At 40.0% G+C, this 21,315-nt stretch overlaps 1 protein-coding gene across 1 annotated transcript in view; it reads right to left on the bottom strand.

Moving 5' to 3' along the window:
• Window positions 1-3,311: 3,311 nt before the first annotated feature.
• Window positions 3,312-21,315, bottom strand: part of LOC142143440 (alcohol dehydrogenase 1-like) — a 44,037-nt gene continuing 26,033 nt past the window's right edge. The window contains exons 4-11 of the mRNA XM_075201287.1: window positions 20,644-20,745; window positions 16,171-16,312; window positions 13,686-13,773; window positions 10,394-10,613; window positions 8,235-8,495; window positions 6,841-6,976; window positions 5,638-5,776; window positions 3,312-3,688 (exon numbers count right to left, since the gene is read on the bottom strand). Coding sequence (XP_075057388.1) covers window positions 3,664-3,688; window positions 5,638-5,776; window positions 6,841-6,976; window positions 8,235-8,495; window positions 10,394-10,613; window positions 13,686-13,773; window positions 16,171-16,312; window positions 20,644-20,745 — 1,113 coding nt within the window. The 3' untranslated portion in view covers window positions 3,312-3,663. The remainder of the gene's footprint in view (window positions 3,689-5,637; window positions 5,777-6,840; window positions 6,977-8,234; window positions 8,496-10,393; window positions 10,614-13,685; window positions 13,774-16,170; window positions 16,313-20,643; window positions 20,746-21,315) is intronic.

The raw sequence follows: 21,315 nt of genomic DNA, 5'->3' as shown, positions 1-21,315 counted from the left end.
CGGACCACAGAGCCCCATGAAACGTTTCATGGAGCAGTGCCCAGGTCTCCAGGGAGGGGGTGGAGGAGCTAAAAATAGACTATGCATATATAGTGATTAGTATTTTGAAAAATAATCTCAAAAAGTCACAAATGGAAATGCAACTAACATTATTAAGCCATCAATTCAAAAATAAGCACTGAACTGCAATAGTTAAAACACCATACTAAAGCAAGTGTTCATATCTCTACCAGTTTATAACTTTACACTTTTTTGTTGCCTTACTTAATAAGCGCTGTATGTGTACAAATAACAATGTATGTATTTGCAAGAACTGCCACAGGCAGTCTTTGGGATACTGTGTTACAGGAGTGTGGCTATTTCATCTTAAAGATTGTATATACATTTTCAAACACATGGTGTAGCGCCCATTGATGTGTATTCAAGGGCCGGCTGGGGGGAGGGGGGCATCTGCCACCCGGGCCTGTCCCATAGAGGGCTACCTTGGGCTGGGTCACTTCAAAAAATTTTTCCTTTAAAATGTTCCTAATAGGCTGCTGAGTCGAGTCTAAAATTTGCCAGACGATCCTGTGTGTATTACACTTAGAGGGAATAATGAAGACCCATAGACAGAATGTAGGCTTCTATACTCATTTCAGAGCACTCCATGATTGTTACTTGTTTCACTTTATTAAACATGCTTGGGAAAATAAAAACTGGACAGAGTCAATGGTCCACGTGGTTCTCATCTGCAGCATTATTCAATAGTGGATGTACCAGTATATCAAGCAACGTACTAATGTGTATGCAAAGCAATCAGTAATGGAAACACAGTCCTGCAGGATACAAATAAGTAAGTAAAATGGGTTGGCCATGTTTGTTCGGCTGCAATAATCTCAACAAGAGTTAGCCCGGAATAAATATTCCAAATAGTATCAACCCAACAAGGTTTAAATATACTACATAATTACTATATAACTGACATAGAACTTTTCCTACATGCTTAATTGCTGCCAGATATAAAATGCAGCTGTGTAAAATCTCTGCATGAGGAAATAATGTCAGTTACAATGGCCAGAGTGAGATTGCCGGGATTATTACAGCCGAAAAAGTGAGTACCACCAAATTTTGGTTTCCCTCCACACCCATGGGGTGACCTAGGGACCACAAAGAATAACAAGCACAGTAAGCGTAACACACTTTTAGTTTGATGTGCACTCTGGCTAATCTATGACATGTATACTACGTAAAGTAGAATACAGTATTGGTAATAGAGAATTTAAGGGGGATATTCAATTGTTCGGAAATCCCGCAGTGTAAAAAAGTTAGCTGGATTTCAGCTTGCGGCTCAGGGAGCTACGAGCTGAAATCCAGCAAGAAAATTACCTTAGTAACGGTTTTTCCACGCACTATTTCTGTAATAACGGCAATAGTGCGCGGACCGCGAGATTTTCGGCGTTTCCGCCGACAATTGAATACCCCCCTAAGTGTGGTTACCCGCAAGGATTTTGTGTATTAAGAGCCATAAAGGAATGGTGTAAAAAGCACAATGAAATTACTTTAACATCATATGAACACAATTATATATTTCATATACATATTACATTACTCTCTTTTGTCAGACAGCTAACAAACTGATGTATGTAGCAAGCCTATAATAAGATAAATTAAGATAGTTATATAAGAAGAGGCAGGCCATTTAATAGGCACAAAAGGCACCTGTCTCAGGCTTACTTAGGTGTTGTCACATCTGCATCCTGCAGCTCCTGTCTGCAGGTACTTTATTGGACCTTTGCATATATTTGTATCCTATCTGTAGTACCACTGTCCACCAAATTGGCCACTGTGGTACTTAGACTGCTCTTACCTGCCTTGTTATTGCTGGAAGCTTAAACACCTGCTTCTGGCCTATATAAGCCTGCCTGTCCCAAGCAACCTTTGCCAGATCATCTGTTGCATTTACCTGTGTTGCTGTTCCTGTTCCCTGGATCCTGTTCTCTCAGTTTCCAGCACGCCTATCTGCAGATCATCTCAGTCACTGTGTCTTCTCCAGTATCCTGTGGTGCCGCCTTGCATATTATTGCTACCTGTTCTCTGAATCTTCAGTGCCTTGCTCCACAGACCGTCACACCTCGTGTGCCATCCCCACTACTTTGTGGTAAAGTTCTGTGGACCACCGCATTCTGCATCTGTTATCCACTGTGTTCTTTAGCTATTTCTGCCATACCCTACCGTACTGCACCTGAAACCTGTGCAACCGGTGTTAATAAAAACCACTTAATTTCACTACGTTCTCTGTGGTTTTTATTGGGAGTCCTGAAAGGTGTGAATGGAGAAATTATTTTTTTCTTATTGTGCCACTGGAGCTGCTAGACACATCTGAGTGACTGCTGTACTTGGGTGGTTAGACTTTTCTTTCCAATGCACTCCATGAGACAGACACAGAAGGTGTTGCCTGTAGCACAGTCAGCAAGTTCTGGCCTGTGTAGTGCAGCCAGGCTGTCAGCATTGAGTCATATAGACTTGGTTATGTATTGCACATTGGCCAACAGGGAATGGGCTCTATATTGCTAACTGATCACCAGGGAATGAGATATGGGTGGCACGATGGTACAGTAGTTAGCATTGCTGCATCACAGGCCTGGGGCCATGGGTTTCATTCTGACCAGGACACTATAGGTGGGGAGTTTGTATGTTCTCTCTGGAAGCTCCAAAGGGGCAGTGACTGATATGAATGGTTCAATATTCTCAGTAAAGCGTAACATAATGTGGTGGCACTATACAAATAAATGATAAAAAAAAAATAATAATTCAACTATATTATATGATAGCCCCAGAACAATGTCCCTGTATTATACACTAGCCAATAGACTTTTAGCTCTGTATTGGGTTGTACACAAGAGTCTAATATATGGGCTGTGTTTTGTATAGTAATTACCAGACAATTGGTTTCCTATTGTATATTAGGGCATTATTGTAAACTAGCCACCAAATAATAAGCTCTGTATTGTCAATTAGTTCTGTATTATGTACTAACCAATAGGCAATGGGATTTTTACTGGTACTGTATATTATGTGGGGCAGAATACTGTTCTGGTATATTGTATGGAGTCACTTCTGGTTTAATGCTCATTGTCTCCGTTGGGTTTAGTAATTGGTGTATAGTAATGGTGAGAATGTTAAATGGGGGCTCTTTTGCAGTGAGATGACCCATTTTACTTTTGTCGTCAAAGCACTGTGTAAAAGGCAGGAGGGTTACGATTTATAAAACAATATTTTATTATTGACATTTGTGTACAAAGTGCAGAAATAATTTCACAATAAAGGGTAACTGTCTTATCATTGTTTCTTTATTGTATGAAAAATATTTATTTCTGAATTTCACACAGGCCTTGGTCTCGTACAGGTATAGATCTGCAGCACTGCAATTAGGGTTTCTATAGCTTTCAAGTGAAAAAAAGATGTTGCTGTGACATGATGTTTGGACAATCTATGAATCACATGATTCCTTTTTGGCACCACATAAAGCAAACAAGTTGTAGAAATCTAACTCAACTTCTGCAATTATTCCATGCGTATCACAAAACTGATTGAAAATAATACAATTTGAGGACTTCCAGTGGCAAAATCATAAAATGTCCTGAAAAGGCCAGTACACATAGGAGCTTCATCTTTGAATGTAAACTACAATGTCAAAATGGTCCGAATGCTGAAAAAAAGACATAAAAGAGTCAGCATGAGAATAGATATGCTTTATAACATAGAACACCACTTACATTTATTGCATACAGTAAATTGTAATATTTACAGAAATTTAAGGCAATTTGTATTTTACATCACACAACCTTGCAAGAAATACCTCAGGAGGAAGTTAGGAGAGCAGTTTAATTACTTTTATATTAGTCTTTCTGTATACAGGTGCAAGTTGTGATATTTGTAAATAAAACCAAATATAAGAGTGCAAAACAAATTCAACCTGCTAGACTTTTTTCATCCTGAACATGCTTCAAAAAAATCTAAGAGCACATGTTTCACAACAATGTATTTCCAGTAGTGATAACTGCTAGTTATGCATATAAACACACATTTCATATACAGTACATACTTGCTTAAACATTACTCCATCAAAGAGGGGGATTATACAGACCAATCTTTGAAACATGCCCATTCTCACTCATGCTATTCAACCATTGTCCTCCACCATGGTTTTAACTGTCTTGTCTATTCCATGATGCACTCTCCCACCCCATTGTGTTCCCCCATCCCTTTCTTCGCCCATGTGTGCAGTCAAGTTCAGGTGCTGTTTGGTAAAAATGTGGCCAATTAGTGACAGAGCCAATGTCATCACCAGATAAGAATGAAAACCTTCAGATATGCAGCTCTCTTCCAGCCGACCTCAGGCTCTTGGCTCCCTTGCTAAGAACCACAGAAAGCAAGAACTTGACTCAAGTTCCCATAAAACAAGACCTGATATGTCAACAACTGAGTGTTTAAAACATTAAACCTAGCAGGGCCACCTGCAGTGTTTTCAAAACCTCTGCTCCTGTATATTCATATTTTTATTATTTTTATATTAAAATATAAAAGACACCTTCCTACCATTAAAATCTGTCTGTAAAAGTTAAAAGATTAGGAGTTTCTTTCCCAAATGAGTGTCGCTTTGCATATTATCTCTTACATCCCACTGAATCACTAAAACACTCACCCATTAAGTACCAATGCACAAACTGTACACATGATTGCAAGCACTTCCCCTTTCTCATTGGGTACCCTAACGAAAGTATGGTCCCACTATAAGCGACAATCAGCACCAGGTTATTCCAGGCTGGGCTGGTCTCACTATAAAAGGTAGACACACAGGGTAGGGTCCCCCATCATAATGTGAATACAGCCTCAGCCCTGTCAACACAGGGAAGAATTCCCTAAGCGATTGTGGTCAAAGAAAATAAAAAGGTGTGGGGCAAACCACTCATCATCAGCTAATTATATAGTGCCACTAATTCTGTAGCGCTGTACAGAAAACTAACTGACATCAGTCCCTGCCCAACTGGATCTTACAATTACAATCCCTAACACACACATACATCAATTTAATAGCAGTCAATTAACCTACCAGTATGATTTTGGAGTGTGGGAGGAAACCGGAGCATCCGGCGGAAACCCACGCAAACACGGAGAGAACATACAAACTCTACACAGATAAGGCCATTAAGCCACCATGCTGCTTGAAGAGCACTGGGGCTCTTCCTGGCACCGTTAGGGTAGTGGTTGCAATGGTGTATAGTCAAAAAAAGTACTGTTGTAGAACAGCAAGTCCCAGCAAGCCCTGGCAGTCCTTGACAGCTGGGGCATGCTGGTGCTTGTAGAATTACATGTACAAGCATAAAATACCCAAGGAACAGCGTAAAATCCGCAGATGCACCTAAATCTCAGCCAAGGTACATCGGTTTGTAGAGCAATATGACAGTGTTTGCAGGGGAGATGAAGTTTGCACTGGCTGGTGGGAGGAGTTGGGAACCAAAATCTAGGTGCATCTGCAGTTTTCTCACTGTGCCTCGAACATTTTGTGCGTATAAATCAGTTTCATTTACTTAATAATCATTCAGTAGTACACACATAATTTAATCTGTCAGGAAATATTACAGAAACAGTAAATACCTTTTTCCAGTGCGCATGAGCTCAAATCCTTCATTGATTTGATCAAAGGGCAACTTATGTGTCACCAGTTTATCCAAGTCAAACTTTTTCGCATTGAAATCTGAAACCAGCTTCGGGACACTGTCTTTACTCTTCATACCTGAAAATCACTCTGATTTAATTAAAGAATCATAGAATAGGTGTAAAACATTCAACTGTTCTGCTGCCTATACGGCAATTACAAATGTAGTTTGCATTGCCAGGTGAAACCAGCTAAGTTAAATAATTGAACTATGAGGACTGTTACATAACATTAGGATTACCATGTGTTCTAGTTTTCCCAGGACAGTGCCCTTTTTTCCACCAAAATTGTTTAAACACTTCGAGACCACTCACTGTCTTTCTAATTCATTTTGGTGCCGCTATTAATAAACTTTGGCTCTGAAAGACAGCCCAGTGGTCTAGGTGTCACAAGATGCTGTGCAGCTGGGTCTGTGTTTGGAAGCCTGGTCCTCTGCTCCAGTCCTCCTTGCCAGTGAGACTCCTGCACGCTGTGCTACATTTCTTGTGGATTGCTGCTGGATTTCTGCCTTGCCTGCTGTCTGTTACCTGTCCTCCCTACGTTTTACTGGAATACGCTTGTCTGCTACCTGTCCTGATCTTTGGGTTTTACTAGAAAACATATTTATGGTACCTTTGGCTAGTATCTGGTTCTTTTGCTCCTGTTTGTATTGGTCTCTGTCTCCGTGTTGTTTGCTACATGCAAAATGATCCGGCCTTCAGAGCATAAGAGTAAAGTAAACTGGTTCGGTCTCCTTTCATTCAATATGTTCTGAGATCTTGTGTATTACAGGGCAGGATAGGGCTCATAGATGCCAGCTCTGAAAGTGCTTGAGAAGTCATAATATTTGTATTGCCGCTAACCATGTCCAACCAAGCATTTTTCAGTCATATGGGGAAAAGGGTAAAACGAGCAACCCGATAATTTTTAAAAGTTGGCTGCTATGATAGAGCTAGATGCCTGTTGTTATTCTTAACAGTAAGTAGGTACCAGACATTGATCATGTGAGTGCTTGGTTGTTATTTGTTTAGTTATAGCTCACAAGAGATGTATGAGAGTGTACAGTCAGAAGTATCAAAGCTAAATATGGTTTGAAAAACACTGTTGCTCAATGTTAGCATCTAAGAGCTGAATGAAGTTCATACCAATTAATACTACTATACCTCCAAAGATTGCGCCTTTCACTGTGCGTCCAGTTATCAGCAACATAGGATCAAAGGTGATGGTTTTTGATACTCCTGAAATTCCAACTAGTACTGTAGTTCCATATGCAACATGACTTGAACATATGGCAGAAACCTGTATAACACAAGCAGTGTACTGAAAGACAGACTTTCCCAAGAAATGTCACATTTTACAAACACTTATGTTGTGAATTTATCAGTCAGTCTATATTCAAGCATTAAGCAGCCCATAAGTGAATAAGACAATTGCAACATTTCATTACATTAATGTGCTTGCTATTATATATGACAGCTGTAAAACTATTTTTTAAAAAGATGAGTGGTTACTTTAGAATTTAAAAATTTAACCAGTAGCATGATGATTGTATTTATTTAAACATTATATTTTCTGTCCTGTTAAAAACACAGTTATCAAAGGGTCTTGTATGAAGTGATTAAGGTTACAAACATAATCCGTAAACATTTAGCAGTGAGAGTTGGTACTTTATCTGGAGTAATTGTTATGTCTTGTAGGGGAACTAGTGTTGAAGATTTAAAAATAATAAATTCCTTTTTGCTGTGTTTTATGCAACAAAATGGGAGACAGTTGCATTTGAACCAGTTAGAGAAGTCAGAAGAGATGGGATAGAGATAGAAGAGAGATTTGCGTATTCACACTAATGATTTAGAGTTAGGAGGACGTCCAACTAGAAGGTGCAATTTTGCAGCTTGACAAATCTATCTTGTGCTGCGGGAACGGGGTGGGAGGGACACATATATAAAATATGAAGACAGATTTAGAGTTGGAAGGGGGGGCATTGTTTAGCTCAACTCTAAATCAAAATGTTATAATAAAGCTGCCCAGACAGGCAGTATTTTCTCTACATGCAAAAACTAATTTGCATTTGCAGTGCAACATGATTAGTCTAGGTGAAAATTTGTACCCTTACCTACATTTGCTCCTAGCTCTAAATGAGACCCTAAACCTCAAAGGGATTAATCAGTTGACCTAAACCAGATGAATAGAGGGAAAAATGAATTTCCAAACACAGAGTCCAGTGGAAACCAACAGACAAGAGATGACGAGGTAGCTGTAAAGTAGGAGACACAGAAGGTCCACTAAATAATAAAGGAATGGATCCAGGATAGTGCAATCCAAATGTTGAAAGAGTACAGAATGGCAAACTTTGATCACTATTCAACAGATGCAAATGGATCAACAAGAATCAGTAGGAAGAAGTGACCTGTGAATATTGTTTATTTGTAACAAATATAAACATATATTATTGTAATAACTTTTAGAAGTGAATTGCAGAGACTAGATATTGTGTATCTTGTGGTGTTTTAGTGGAACAATAATGCCATATAGAATTGCGAACCTGATATTTACTTACTATAGTATCAGTATTGCCAATGCATTCAAATACATAGTCTACTCCACCGCCAGTTTGTTCAAGCAGCAGCTGGGCGATATGTTTATCAGAATCTTTGGGGTTAATACACTCAGTTGCTCCAATTTCTTTAGCTTTCTCAAACTTATCTTTGTTGACATCTATTCCAATGATGCGTGATGCACCTGATAACTTACAGGCCATGATAACTGCAAGGCCAACACCACCTAACCCAAACACAGCACATGAGGATCCTGGTTTTACCTGTACAGAAATACAACACATGGTTTATAAAATATTGCAGTGCGGGGGGTGAAATCAGGAGCTCAAAAGAGTGCAGGCAGAAGATTGTGCTTCAGCTTATAAGACCAGTTTTGCCCTCACATTGGATATCTTAATTAACCCTTTCTCAATGAACCCTTTCGTGCATGTTGACATTCATAAATGATATGTTATAAATATAAATTTTCAGTATGGCATTTGTAAATGTAAGGCTAATCATGGCAACTGTAGACTCTTCAGTGTACTGTCCAATCTCTAAATGCTCTGCACAAGCAGTCCAAATATTGTTCCAGAAACCATCCACATTTTAATATGGCAGTCTCTGTGACGTCACCATCAACTCTCTCATATAATTAGGCAGCCACAGATGAAACCTGACTTTGGTCACCTATGCAAGGCATTACTTATATATGCAAAGTGAAATGACTCTAAATATAACTACTGTATTAGATTTTGTTTAGTGTGCATACCTATCAACATACCGGATTGCCAAATCAGGATATTTTAGGTCACTCCCTAACCCACTTAAACTATGCTCTGAACCACCCAAACCACACCCAATTCTTGGTAGGCCACACCCATTTATCTATAGGCCACACCCCTTCAAGATTGTTCTGTTGAAATCAGGACTTTCAGCATGTATAAGCATGAAACTATTAGAGGTAAATGTGGAGAAAAAGAAATGTAAAATTCTTAGTAAAGTACACATATTTAGTATTCCTATGAAGTAGTTTACATTTTGGGGTAGTTTTATGAGTATGCTATAAGTGCATAAAAGTAACCAGTGAAGAATAGAGAAAACATGTTATTTTTGTCGGTTTCTCACTATCCTGAGCATAGTATTGGACAGGGCAGAGAGTACATTTGCCCTGTTCCCAAGAATTTATAGGGCCCTGTTGAACAGCATTTTTTATGAACCCTGTATAAGCTCAATATAGTTAGATTTTACTGTATGTAATTGGAATACTAACTACTATTTGTCATTTAATCCCTGAGTGCTGTAATTTGTAGGTCCCCCTTGTGCCGCCAAAACTGTTCTGACCTGTCAAGGCACAGACTCCACAAGACCTCTGAAGGTGTCTTGTGGTATCTGGCACCAAGACGGTAGCAGCAGATCCTTTAAGTCCTCTAAGTTGTGAGATGCTGCTTCCATGTTTCGGACTGCTTTTCCTAGGACATCCCACAGATGCTCAATTGGATTGCGTTCTGAGGAATTTGGAGGCCAAGTCAACACCTTCAACTCTTTGTCATGTTCCTCAAACAATTTCTGAACAATTTTTGCAGTGTGACAGGTTGCATTATCCTGCTGAAAAAGGCCACTGCCATCAGGCATGACCATTGCCATGAATGGGTTTACTTGGTCTGCAACACATGACAGCATACTTTCCTTCAATCTGCTGTTCACTGGATGACCAGAGTCCCTAATGGTACTCACAGCACTCTGCTGTCTAAGCTTACCATTTGTTCCAATTCAGACAGGCTGAGCATCTCCCCTGTGAAATTACGTCTCTCATCAAAAGGAGGTTCATGGGGAGGGGTATCAACCCTTACTCCTGTTTGATACAGACAGAGCAGTAAGCTTAGAGACGAATGTGCTTTAGAACTGTTAGAGCCTTCAGGAACTCCAGCAGATTCAGTTCACGATCGTGCTTCCAAGGTAAGCATGGTTTTGTTTTTTTATATTAACATTTATGTATATTTAACTCCACAGTAAACTAAAGTTTTCAATTTTCAGTTTTTCTTATAATAAATGTTTCATTAAAATGGATGTGCAGTGCACTGAGTCACTGTCTAAAAACTGTTCAGATCCACCTAATTAGTTTGCTTGCTTTATGCTAGAACATTCAAATAGACACATATTTACAATACATATATTGTACCTCTGCAGTCTTTACAACAGATCCATATCCAGTGGTGAAGCTACATCCTATAAGGCAGACACTATCCAGAGGTGTATTGTCTTCGATTTTAGCACAATTATTTTCATTAACAACCGTGTATTCAGTGAATGTGCCTGTGTTTGTGAATTGATTAATTTTCTTCCCTTTGCAAGTAAATCTTGTGGATCCATCCGACATCATGCCGACAGCTCTGCCTGCTCTAGTTTAAAATAAAAAAAAATATATATATATATATATATAAGGAAAGCAACATATTCAGAACTATTGCTAATCCTGTGGCTAATATGTACTTACTACAACATTGCACCAGTTGTAACACAAAATTTCATGACGGCATCAAACTTGCATTTTTGCATTGACCCTTTTTTTTTTTTTTTTAAAATGTGGGACTGATTTTTCCATGACCTAATAGGATTGAAGGTGAGCGAGCAAACGTTTTTCTATAAATCCTGTTGAAACAATGCTAAGAGAACAAGCCATACTTGACAACTTGTTAAGTGGCGCCTTAAATATTGTCCATGAAGCAATACCACAATTGCATTATTTTTCAAAGGCATGGGCCTAAATTAAGCAATCTGCAGAAAATTGCGTCATGGAGGCCCCCATCCCATCCACTTCACTAGGAAGTGGCCAGGGTGCAGGAGAATGGCCTGTTCTGGGAGATCTAACCAGACTTCGGGAGTCTTCAGGACATTCCGGGAGAGTGGGAAAGTATGGAACAAGCCACTGCCATTCATAAATGTAACTTTTGAGTATAGTAATTTACATTTAGAACATAATATGGGCTTGTGCCTCCACAGAATGGCCACTTGCTAGCATTTTCCTGAAAATTTTAATCTACAAATCCTATGCAACTGTACTGTTGGTGATTTTTATTAATCTTTATTTATAGGGCGCCACAAAATTTCCGCAGCGCTGTACAGAAAACAGACAGTGGACCGTACAGGGTAAAACAGTGCAGAACAGTGAACAAAAATACCAGTACTTCAATAGTTCCAAACATAGCTAGCATAGTGGAGTTGGGGGAGAGAAAAGGTAGGGGGACAGGAGGGAAGAGGACCCTGCTCGCAAGAGCTTACACCCTAAAGGGAGGGTAAACAGACAGGCGGCACAATGGGGTATCAGAGGAATGAGGAGAGAGTAGCGGGACAGGGGATGATAGGAGAGGAGATAAGGAGTAAGGGTGGTATGCTTTAAAAAAAAATTATATAGCTATGACACAAAGCTATTTGAGCAAATCTTCACATTTGTAGAATACTTATTTTAATGTCATAGCCTGAAACTATCATTGTTTCCATTACTATTTATGGAGAGATCTAGTCATTTGACAAATGCATTCCATAGACAGCAACTCTGTGGAGTACAACTGCAGTCTAAAAGAAGATACTGTGCTCCATTTTAAAAAAAGAACTATATTAAGGAGGTGTAAATAAACACATAATGACAAGTATGCATAGAAATCCATTTCAAATGTATATTACATTTAACTATACACAACATTTAAATAAACATAATTTCATATAACAGTAACCGTATGGTGCAAACAGACTAATAATTCACTGTAACCATTTTCAAGGGGTAAAGAAGGGTTGACCACAATACTTCTTATGAGAATGCTCAAACAAAGGGCTTGAGTCATTAAGGAGAGCAAAGCATAAAAAAGTAGTAACTTTGCATCTGGGCAAAACCATGTTGCATTGGAGAGGGAGGCAAATTTAAAATGTGGGGACAGATTTATAGTTGGGGCAGGGCATGTCTTAGATTAACTATAAATTTCAGTGTAAGAATAAAGCTATCAAGTATTTGTGTGCTACATGATAAAGCAGCCAGTATTTTTCTTACGTGCAAAATAATGAACTAATTTGCACCCCTTGCATTATAACATGGTTTGCCCAGGAGCAAACTTACTCTTTTTTTTGCTTTGCTCTCCTTAATGACTCAGGCCCAAAATGTTTAAATGACTGCTTTGGATGTAATTACTTGAGGAAAGCTTGAATTTCATCTTTTAACTGTGAATCACAGCAACTAGACATTTTGTACTATATAATAGTAATAAAACTCACAGGACCTAATTTATGAAGGCAGCACACCGCAAAATGCCTTGGTTTTGAACCGGTATGTCTAGATGGTTTACCTGTTGCAAAGTGCATTTTTATTCACTGCTCCCGAGAGTTCTCCTCAGTAAGGAGCTTACAGCGTGCCGCGGAAGGAGGACTGCACTGACAGGTAAGTGCTTGGGGGGGACCTCACGGGGGGCGGCGGGCGGCTCACATTGGGGGCCTCATGGGGGAATGGAGGCCCCCTTAGCCCAGGGGCCTCCATTCCCTTAATTCGGCCCTGCTCTTGAGAGATGCTTTGTATACTCTAAATGTACCTAGGTTTGCGGGGAGGTGGGAAAACTTTGATAGATGCACTGTACAAAAGTGCAAATCTTACAACATCCTACCACTTTAGAAGCATCCCTTTAATTAAAATGAAATATTTCTGTTTTTAGCCTAAAAAATTCTGTTTATCCTAATTTATGGCTTAAATGAATCATAAGAGTGAGGGTGTATCGGGCCTGTCTTTATAACATGTGGCACTTGCGTGTTTGAATTTTTTTTTTATTACATTGGGAAAAGTGCAGCTAGAAATTTGCTTCTCCACCAAAGTGAAACTAGAAGATACCTAATGTGTCCCATGAACATTATAGGCTGAGACCTGACCTCCGCCAACTCAAAGCTGCTGGAAAAAACATGATATTGCAGAGTGAAAATGGCTGTGCTCCCTTCCTTAAAAAAAGCAAACTCTCAATCCCGTTATCTAACCTCACAAGTCTCAGGTCACAAGATCAAATATAATGTTTGATATATCTCTGCACCATATTATTAAATAAATTTACAAAGCATCAATCTTTTTATATAACTTTATATTGTGGTCCATCAACATTGTTGAGGAGTATTGTTTTTGTTGAAAGATGGAACATTATTCAAAGTTATACACAAATCCATAAATATTTTGATTTCTTTATTTACGCTCTCAACAGCTAATGTTGTGTATGTAATAATTACTATAGAGGCAGTAAAAACAATATGCACACTTACAGACTATATGCAGATGTTATACTTCATCTACAACAAAAAAGGGATTTAATTATATAACTAAACATTAAAAAATTGTAACATTCTAAAAATTTTAATTTTACATGGGCTATTAAAATAGATTTTATGGATTGTCCTACTTGTCATTGTTCTTTTACAAAGATTTTCTTAAACATGATTATATGACTTACTTTTCTGCAAAACAGATATTGCTTCTAGGGTCTTTGCAAGTGGGACACTGGTTACACTGAGTTGCAAATAGTGGAATTACCTTATCACCTGGAAAGTAAGACAAGATCCTTAAATATCACATTGACAAGGGTATTACTACCATTTTTGCTGCCTGAACCCTCTGGCATTGTAGCTCCTCTCATCTTTGCTCAAACTCATCAATCCATCCAATCTGAATCAATTTTACAAGCAAAATAAATATTTTATTATCAGTATCACTTTTAAGTACAGCAGTTGATTCTCAATGCTTCCCAACATTCCCCTCTCTCACCTGTACGGTGTGATTTCTCCCCCTGTAACCTCAGTCATCATACATTGACTGCAGGAGGAAGTTCAAGATGATTTTCAGTGTGTGACTTAACTACAGTGCACTCAAACCCACAAGCAGCACTGTTACTGTGAAAGGCCTAGAGCAGTGCTGCATAGCTCACAGCATTCCAAATTGGAAAATAGGGACAAAGTATCACATGTCCGGATCTTCCAATGCCTCACCTATTACCTGTGATGTCATGCTTCTTTTCAATTAGGCCATACCAATTAAATCTATTAAAATCAGGGATAATGGGAGGTTGTCTGCTGGGAGCCAGCAGTGAAAGAATAGGTTTTTTATATGCAACAATTCATTGTTTCATAGGAGGGAATTCAATTGGCCGTATTATTGCCAAAAGTAACGCTATTACCGATATTCTAAAAAAGCGAGCAGAAATCAGGGTTAAAATTACCATAATAGCGGTAATAGATTTAGCCACGTGTTAATTTTGCCGCGAGTAACGCGCCGTTAATATGGTAATTTTAATCCTGATTTCGGGAGCCGCGAGCAGAAACTAGCGTTAAAGATTACCGGTAATTATGCGTAACGTCGGTAATAGTGCGCAGGCAGCCAATTGAATTTCCCCCCTTAGTGTTAAAATTTTGCTATCGGAGACAAGGGTCTCACTTCCCTACTGCACCCTGAAGTTTTACATTTTAAACACCTACCTCAATGTCAGTCAATAATATGATAATAATACTAATCAAATATGATGCTACTGTTAAAATAATTTTTATTAAAAATAAACCAAGATGTTTGGTAAAAATATCATTACTAATGAAGGTGTGGCTTGCAGTTTAAAGGGTATCTGTATTCCTTTTACTGTGTACAGGGCAAAAACTATGTGATTTTCATATGACGTGACATTTTCTCGCATTTTAAATTCCAATGTAGGCTTTATATAAGGGATATAAGTGCAATGGAACAGATTTAGGTGTGTTCGTCTCACTATAATCCTGTAAATGAGGCTGCACCAGGAGTTTCAATTTTATTCAAAGGAGCATCCTGACTAAAAGATTCCAGTGGTAAAAACTAAAACTACCCTAAAAATCTAACTTTCTATCGAGTACACTTGTGAAATGGAGGCTGTGATTGACCTCAAAGCAATCACCCAGTTCTCTACATAGTGTGGGTACAGAACTGATCATCACAAGTATTAAATTATGGATGCTGTTAATTACTTTGATATTATACACCGACAAAATCTCTAGGTCAAAAATTGTCACCTATGTATATCATCATCATCAACATTTATTTATATAGCGCCAGCAAATTCCGGAGCGCTTTACAATTGGGAACAAACACTGATAAGACAATACTGGATAATACATACAGACAGAGAGGTAAGAGAACCCTGCTTGCAAGCTTACAATCTATAGGACAATGGGAGTTTGAAACACAAGGGCATGTGCTACATCATATTGCACAATGGACCAGCTAGAACGCAAAGGTAAAAGTACTGAGTGGGCTGTGTGTGTTGCAATGTTGGTCAGAGGGTTGTTGTCTTGTGTTAGCAGTGCAGAGGATGGTAATAGGGTGATCTAGGGAAATTAAGATGGTGGTTGAGGAATATCATAACCTTGTCTGAAGAGGTGGGTTTTCAGTGAACGCTTGAAGGTTTGAAGACTAGAGGAAAGTCTTATTGTGCGTGGAAGGAAATTCCACAAATTGGGTGCAGCCCGGAAAAAAAGATGTATATCATACATGCCAACTCTAATTCCGGGTCGGTCTCCCGAATCCCGGGATAGCTGGCAATTCTCCTGCATCTGCCCACTTCAGAGCCAGTATGGAGGGATGTGTGGGTGGAGGGGGTGGGACTTAGAGAATTGCAGCATTTTGGCCCCGCCCCAGTGATGTAATGCCTGCTTTGGGTCTTTTTACAGTGGAGGCATTACATTACTGGGGGTGGGGCTAAAATGATGTTATTCATGAAGCCCCGCCCCTTACACCCTCCCCCCCTCTTTAGGGATATCGCCAGGCAAAAGTAGGCAAGTATGATGTATAAACTCTACATAAACTTTATACTGACCAGGTACTGTCATTCTCTCAATATGTAACAGAGACAACTGCAGGTAATCAAAAGATGACAAATGCCACTGTAAGTACCTTACTTAAGTCAAAGTAAATTCTCGTACCTGGTTTGAACTCTGTGACACCCTCTCCAACACTTTCCACAATGCCTACACCTTCATGACCAAGAATAATTGGAAATTGCACTTCTTTGAGCTCTCCGGTGACTCCATGTTCATCTGAACGACATATTCCTGTAGCCACAATCTGAAACAAGAGATGTGGATGAGTACAAAAAAATCATTATCAATACTTACAGGTGTACCTTTCCTTTAAAAAATATGTATATACCGTTATTGTTAATTATGTGATTTCACCCTCAACTAATTTAGAGTTGGACGCATGAACGTGCATATATTGGGTTGCATGCATCTGAAGATACGCTAGAATTTGTATCAGACGTTCGTCAGGAGTAACACTATAGTGAATAGATGTGACAGTGTTAGTAGTAAATGCTAAAGTCATATTACCCTATTTGTACACAATATAATGTAGTGAAGTGTCATATATACAAGAGAAAATAGTGTTTTGACAGTTATTAATATAATGTGAAAGTTATATTTTCAATATAAAATGTAATTAAAACAAACCCACATCTGTTGTTTTCCCTTTCAAATGTCAATTAAGTAATGAGAATAGATGGTCATGGTGTAATATAATATAGCTGCGATGTTAATGATTTAAATACTTTCAGCTTTAGGGGTCAATATGTAATGAGTCAGTTAGTGCTGCTGATCATCATTATCATTCATTCATGGCTTATCATTGCACCAGGCCTCCAGTACCCACAAGAGATAAACCTTCTAAAAGACATGTCTATTGATGTGTCCACATCTAATTGTGTTGCAACTATGTGAACATGCTTTCACTGTACTCAACCTAGGCTTGCTGCCCTTGCCTGCCCACGTTCCACCTCTCCAGGTGTTAGGGTATATAAATGGATATATGCATACAGATTTTTGGTGCAGATGCGCCATACAGAGATGCTGATAACAGATGATTGATAATTATCATGTTTTTAGATGATATTAGTGAATTCCTTTACTTCCTCTGAAGAAATCACCTATAGCGCGATGAAACGCATGTACATGTGGAGAGGTCTGACAGCAGGGTCATAACGAGGACGTTAGGGGCGGTGTGACCGCTCAGGGCGCAAGGCCAAGAGGGGTGCCACATCTGCTAGCCTGTTACATGCCAAATCCCTACCAATGTAGCGGCACTTTAGTCCTGCAGCTGAAGCACCGCAGGACTACACTGCTTTTGAAAGAGGGCCGGCGCAAGGAGAAGGGTGATGACCCCTTGTTCCTGCAGCATTCTGGCATGCAAATAATGACGTCAGGACAGTGTCAGAATACAGGAGACGAGTAGCCGGCACAGAAGGAAGAAGTAGGATTAAGAGGACACAGAAAAAAGATACAGAAAGAAGAATGAGAGAAGCTCAGGAAATTAAATTACTACAGGAGTGAGAAGAGGGGGCTGGAAAGAATGAGGTGAGGAGTCTAGGGAGAACAGGATGCAGGGCTGGAGTGAATGGGGGGTCTGTATAGAAGGGGTGAGGAGTCTGGAGAGAACAGGAGGGATAGCTGAAGAGGGGGTTGTCGGGAATGAATGGAGGGTCTAGAGAGAATAGAGGGTGGTTTAGAGGACAGGAGGATGGAGAGGAGGGGGAGGTTTCTTTGGAGTACATACATATATGATACATATTATGAAAACATAAGTAATATTAAAAAAAATCTGTAAAATATTCATTAGCAATAATGAATAATATTAAATGTGGGGAAGTTTGTAAGCCATAATTTGACTGTGGGGCTGGTGGGTGCTATAGACGTGTATTAAACAGAAATGTTAATAATTTAATGTTGGGGCTGGTGAGGGTCTGTTTGTTAAATATGGAGGTTATTAATTTAATGCTGGGTTTGATGAGGAATAATATGGTCTATTAATTTAATGGTGGGGTCTAGTGAAGTAGGTCTATTAATTAAGTGGGAATGCTACTAATTTACTTAATGTCTGGGCTGATGGGGAGTATGTCTGTTTATTAAATGGGAATATTATTAATTTAATGTCGGGCTGGTTAGGGAAAGGTGGTCTATTTATTAAATGTTGTTGCTGTGTTGGAGGTAAATGAAGGGAAATAGACATTAAATGTCAATGTTATTAATTTGATTCTGGAGCAGATTGGGTGAAAGGAGGTCTGTTTCTAAACTGAAAAAAGTTACTGACTTAATATCTGTCTGGTTGTGGGGAGAGAGACCTAAATCTTCACTCACTGCTCAACTTTCCAGGAGGTGAATAATAACTATCTTTTTTCCTAACAGGACACTAATATTCCATGATCCAGCAAAGCAGCAACAGAGCATAACATACCATCAGGCAGAAGACACTGTCATGAAAGCCAGATAATGGGAATGGTCCTGACCTCTGCTCGAGTGACAGTCTACCCTCAGAGAGGTGCGGAGTCTAATGGAGGAGAGCTCACCAGGGATTCCCGCAAGGGAATATGTTCTTAGCTGCTCTCAACTGCAGGTCGTAGTCCTGTAGGGGGCGCAGAGCAGATAACGTGCGGGACCACCGAGCCATTGTAAGGCAGAGGAGAGGTAGTAGTGAGGAGATGAACTGCAGAGAGCTGGAGCTCTGAGATCCACACAGGTGTATAACTCTGGAAATGGACCGATGATGAGCGATGCTCTGCAGTGAAGTCACTGGTCTTGACTGTGAGGTAACCTGAACCAATAAGGCGGTGAAGTGATGAGCTGCAGAGAGCAATAGCACTGAGATCCACACAGGTGTATAACTCTGGAACTGGTCTGAGAATGAACGATGCTCTGCAGTGATGTTGCTGGGAAGCGATGAGCTGTACAGGTAATGCTGGGCAGGGATGAGCCGCACAGGTAATGCTGAAAAGCAAAGAGCTGCATCGGTAAAGGCTGAGAAGCGTTGAGCTGCACAAGTATAGCTGGAAACAATGAGCTGCACAGGTTATGCTGCGAAGAGCTGCACCGCTATAGGCTGAGAAGCTGTGAGCTGCACAGGTATAGCTGGAAACAATGAGCTGCACAGGTTATGCTGCGAAGCGAAAAGCTGCACCGCTATAGGCTGAGAAGCAGTGAGCTGCACAGGTATAGCTGGAAGCAATGAGCTGCACAGGTAATAATGCGAAGCGGAGAGCTGCACCGCTATAGGCTGAGAAGCGGTGAGCTGCACAGGTATAGCAGGGAGCGATGAGCTGCACAGGTAACGCTGAGAAGCGGTGAGCTGCACAGGTATAGCTGGAAACAATGAGCTGCACAGGTTATGCTGCGAAGCGAAAAGCTGCACCGCTATAGGCTGAGAAGCAGTGAGCTGCACAGGTATAGCTGGAAGCAATGAGCTGCACAGGTAATAATGCGAAGCGGAGAGCTGCACCGCTATAGGCTGAGAAGCGGTGAGCTGCACAGGTATAGCAGGGAGCGATGAGCTGCACAGGTAACGCTGAGAAGCGGTGAGCTGCATAGGTATAGGCCACGATTTAGGAACAACAGGAGTAGCTAAACAGGAGTCAGAGGAAATGCTTCCTATCAGGTAGGGAGTCTTGATGATCTGACACGCATTAAATGGAGGAGGGTCCTTATAAAGGGAACTGGCTGCAGATGATCCAATCACCGCTGAGTAGAGGTTTGAAGGATCCCGGGGTAGCGCCTACGCAGTACACTAGGCAAGATGACGTCCGATGAGAGAGGAACACTGGGATGAGTAACTGCTGAGAGGCAGCCTCTACTTCCAGAAATGTACACTGTTGGGAAGAGGGGGGAGGGCACCAGTGTCCAGTTTTGCTCAGGGCACTAAAATGTCTAGATACAGCTCTGTCTGATGGGCATGTGAGGGGCATGTTAGGAGGTCTGAGAAGCTTATGCGGAGGTCTGACTGGCATGTGTGGAGGCTGGAGTGGCATGGAGGGCTGAGTTGCATGTGGGAGAATTTTGGAGTACATTTGGGACCTGAGTGCTTGTGGGGGTCTGAGTGCATGCGCCTGCATTTAGTGGTAAGTGGGAGTTTAAGAGTATATGAGGCTATTTTGCAGCAAGTGGGAGATTTGAGTGGCATGTGGAGGAAGTGGGGGGAATGTCATTTTGAGATGAGTAATGTGGGTCTGCTGTTGGTGTTTCCAGGCTGTTTTTTCATTCTTGAACTTTAAGACAATGTTCTTCTCTTTTGAAGTTTGGAGGAAGGCACATGAGGTCCTTGAAGTACATTGAGTTGCCCATCACTGCTCTAAGTGCAAGCTTTTTCCTGAATTGTTTTGATTTAAATGCTAATAAGTTTCTTTCTAATTTTGTAGGAAATGTGAATGTTTTCTTTCCTAAAATGCTTACTATATTATATACATTGTGAAACATTTTGCTATATTTTTCCACCACAACCTATTTAGAGGATATATCATATAAGAACAAAAAGAAAAACATTGGCCCAATAATATCTGTTTTATAATTTTTCATTTATAGGTGAAAAATGTAACTACATCTTAGATCTTATGTATCAGGAGAATGATAAAAACTTACTTTGATGCGTATCTCATGAGCTTTAGGTGGATCCACTTCAATTTCTTCAATAGAAAATGGTTGATTTGCTTCCCATGTCACAGCTGCCTTGCATTTGATCACCTATAACAATGTCATGAAAACTCTTTAGCTTTAATATTTTAATCAGTGATCACAATATGTATTATATTATCTATTGTTTCAAATATAACAATTAAATCACTTTTTGTAAGATAAATAAGTTTAGAAAAGGCTAACATGATCCATTTATTGTAACAATCCTACCTGTGTTTGTTACCTTTCCCTGTACCTCTGCATTCCTGTGTGGATCACATTCACTTGGCGGGTCATTCAAGCCTGCTCTATTTAAACCTGATGCTGACACCTGTTCAGTATCAGTGCAACTTGTTTGCTAGCCTGACTCCATGGACTCCTGTGTATTCTTCTCTGATCCTTGTGTATTCCTGAACTCTCCTGTTGGATTACCTGTGGGTGACCCTGCTTCATCAAACAAGTGCTGGTAGCACTATCTTTGGGACTCTTCTGTTTGCAAGTATCTCTATACATCATTTTACAAGACTTTGTTTATTATGCGAAGTATACTACTGTACAAGAACTTATTTGATACCTTCCGGGCTGTTCCGCTGACGCTGCTATTCCTACACACTGTGGTGATCAGACCCTTACATTGCA

The sequence above is a fragment of the Mixophyes fleayi genome, chromosome 1 (genome assembly GCF_038048845.1).
Source record: "Mixophyes fleayi isolate aMixFle1 chromosome 1, aMixFle1.hap1, whole genome shotgun sequence".
Lineage (NCBI taxonomy): Eukaryota > Metazoa > Chordata > Amphibia > Anura > Limnodynastidae > Mixophyes > Mixophyes fleayi.
Note: the sequence above shows the minus strand (reverse complement) of the source record. Positions and strands in the feature narration are given on the sequence as shown.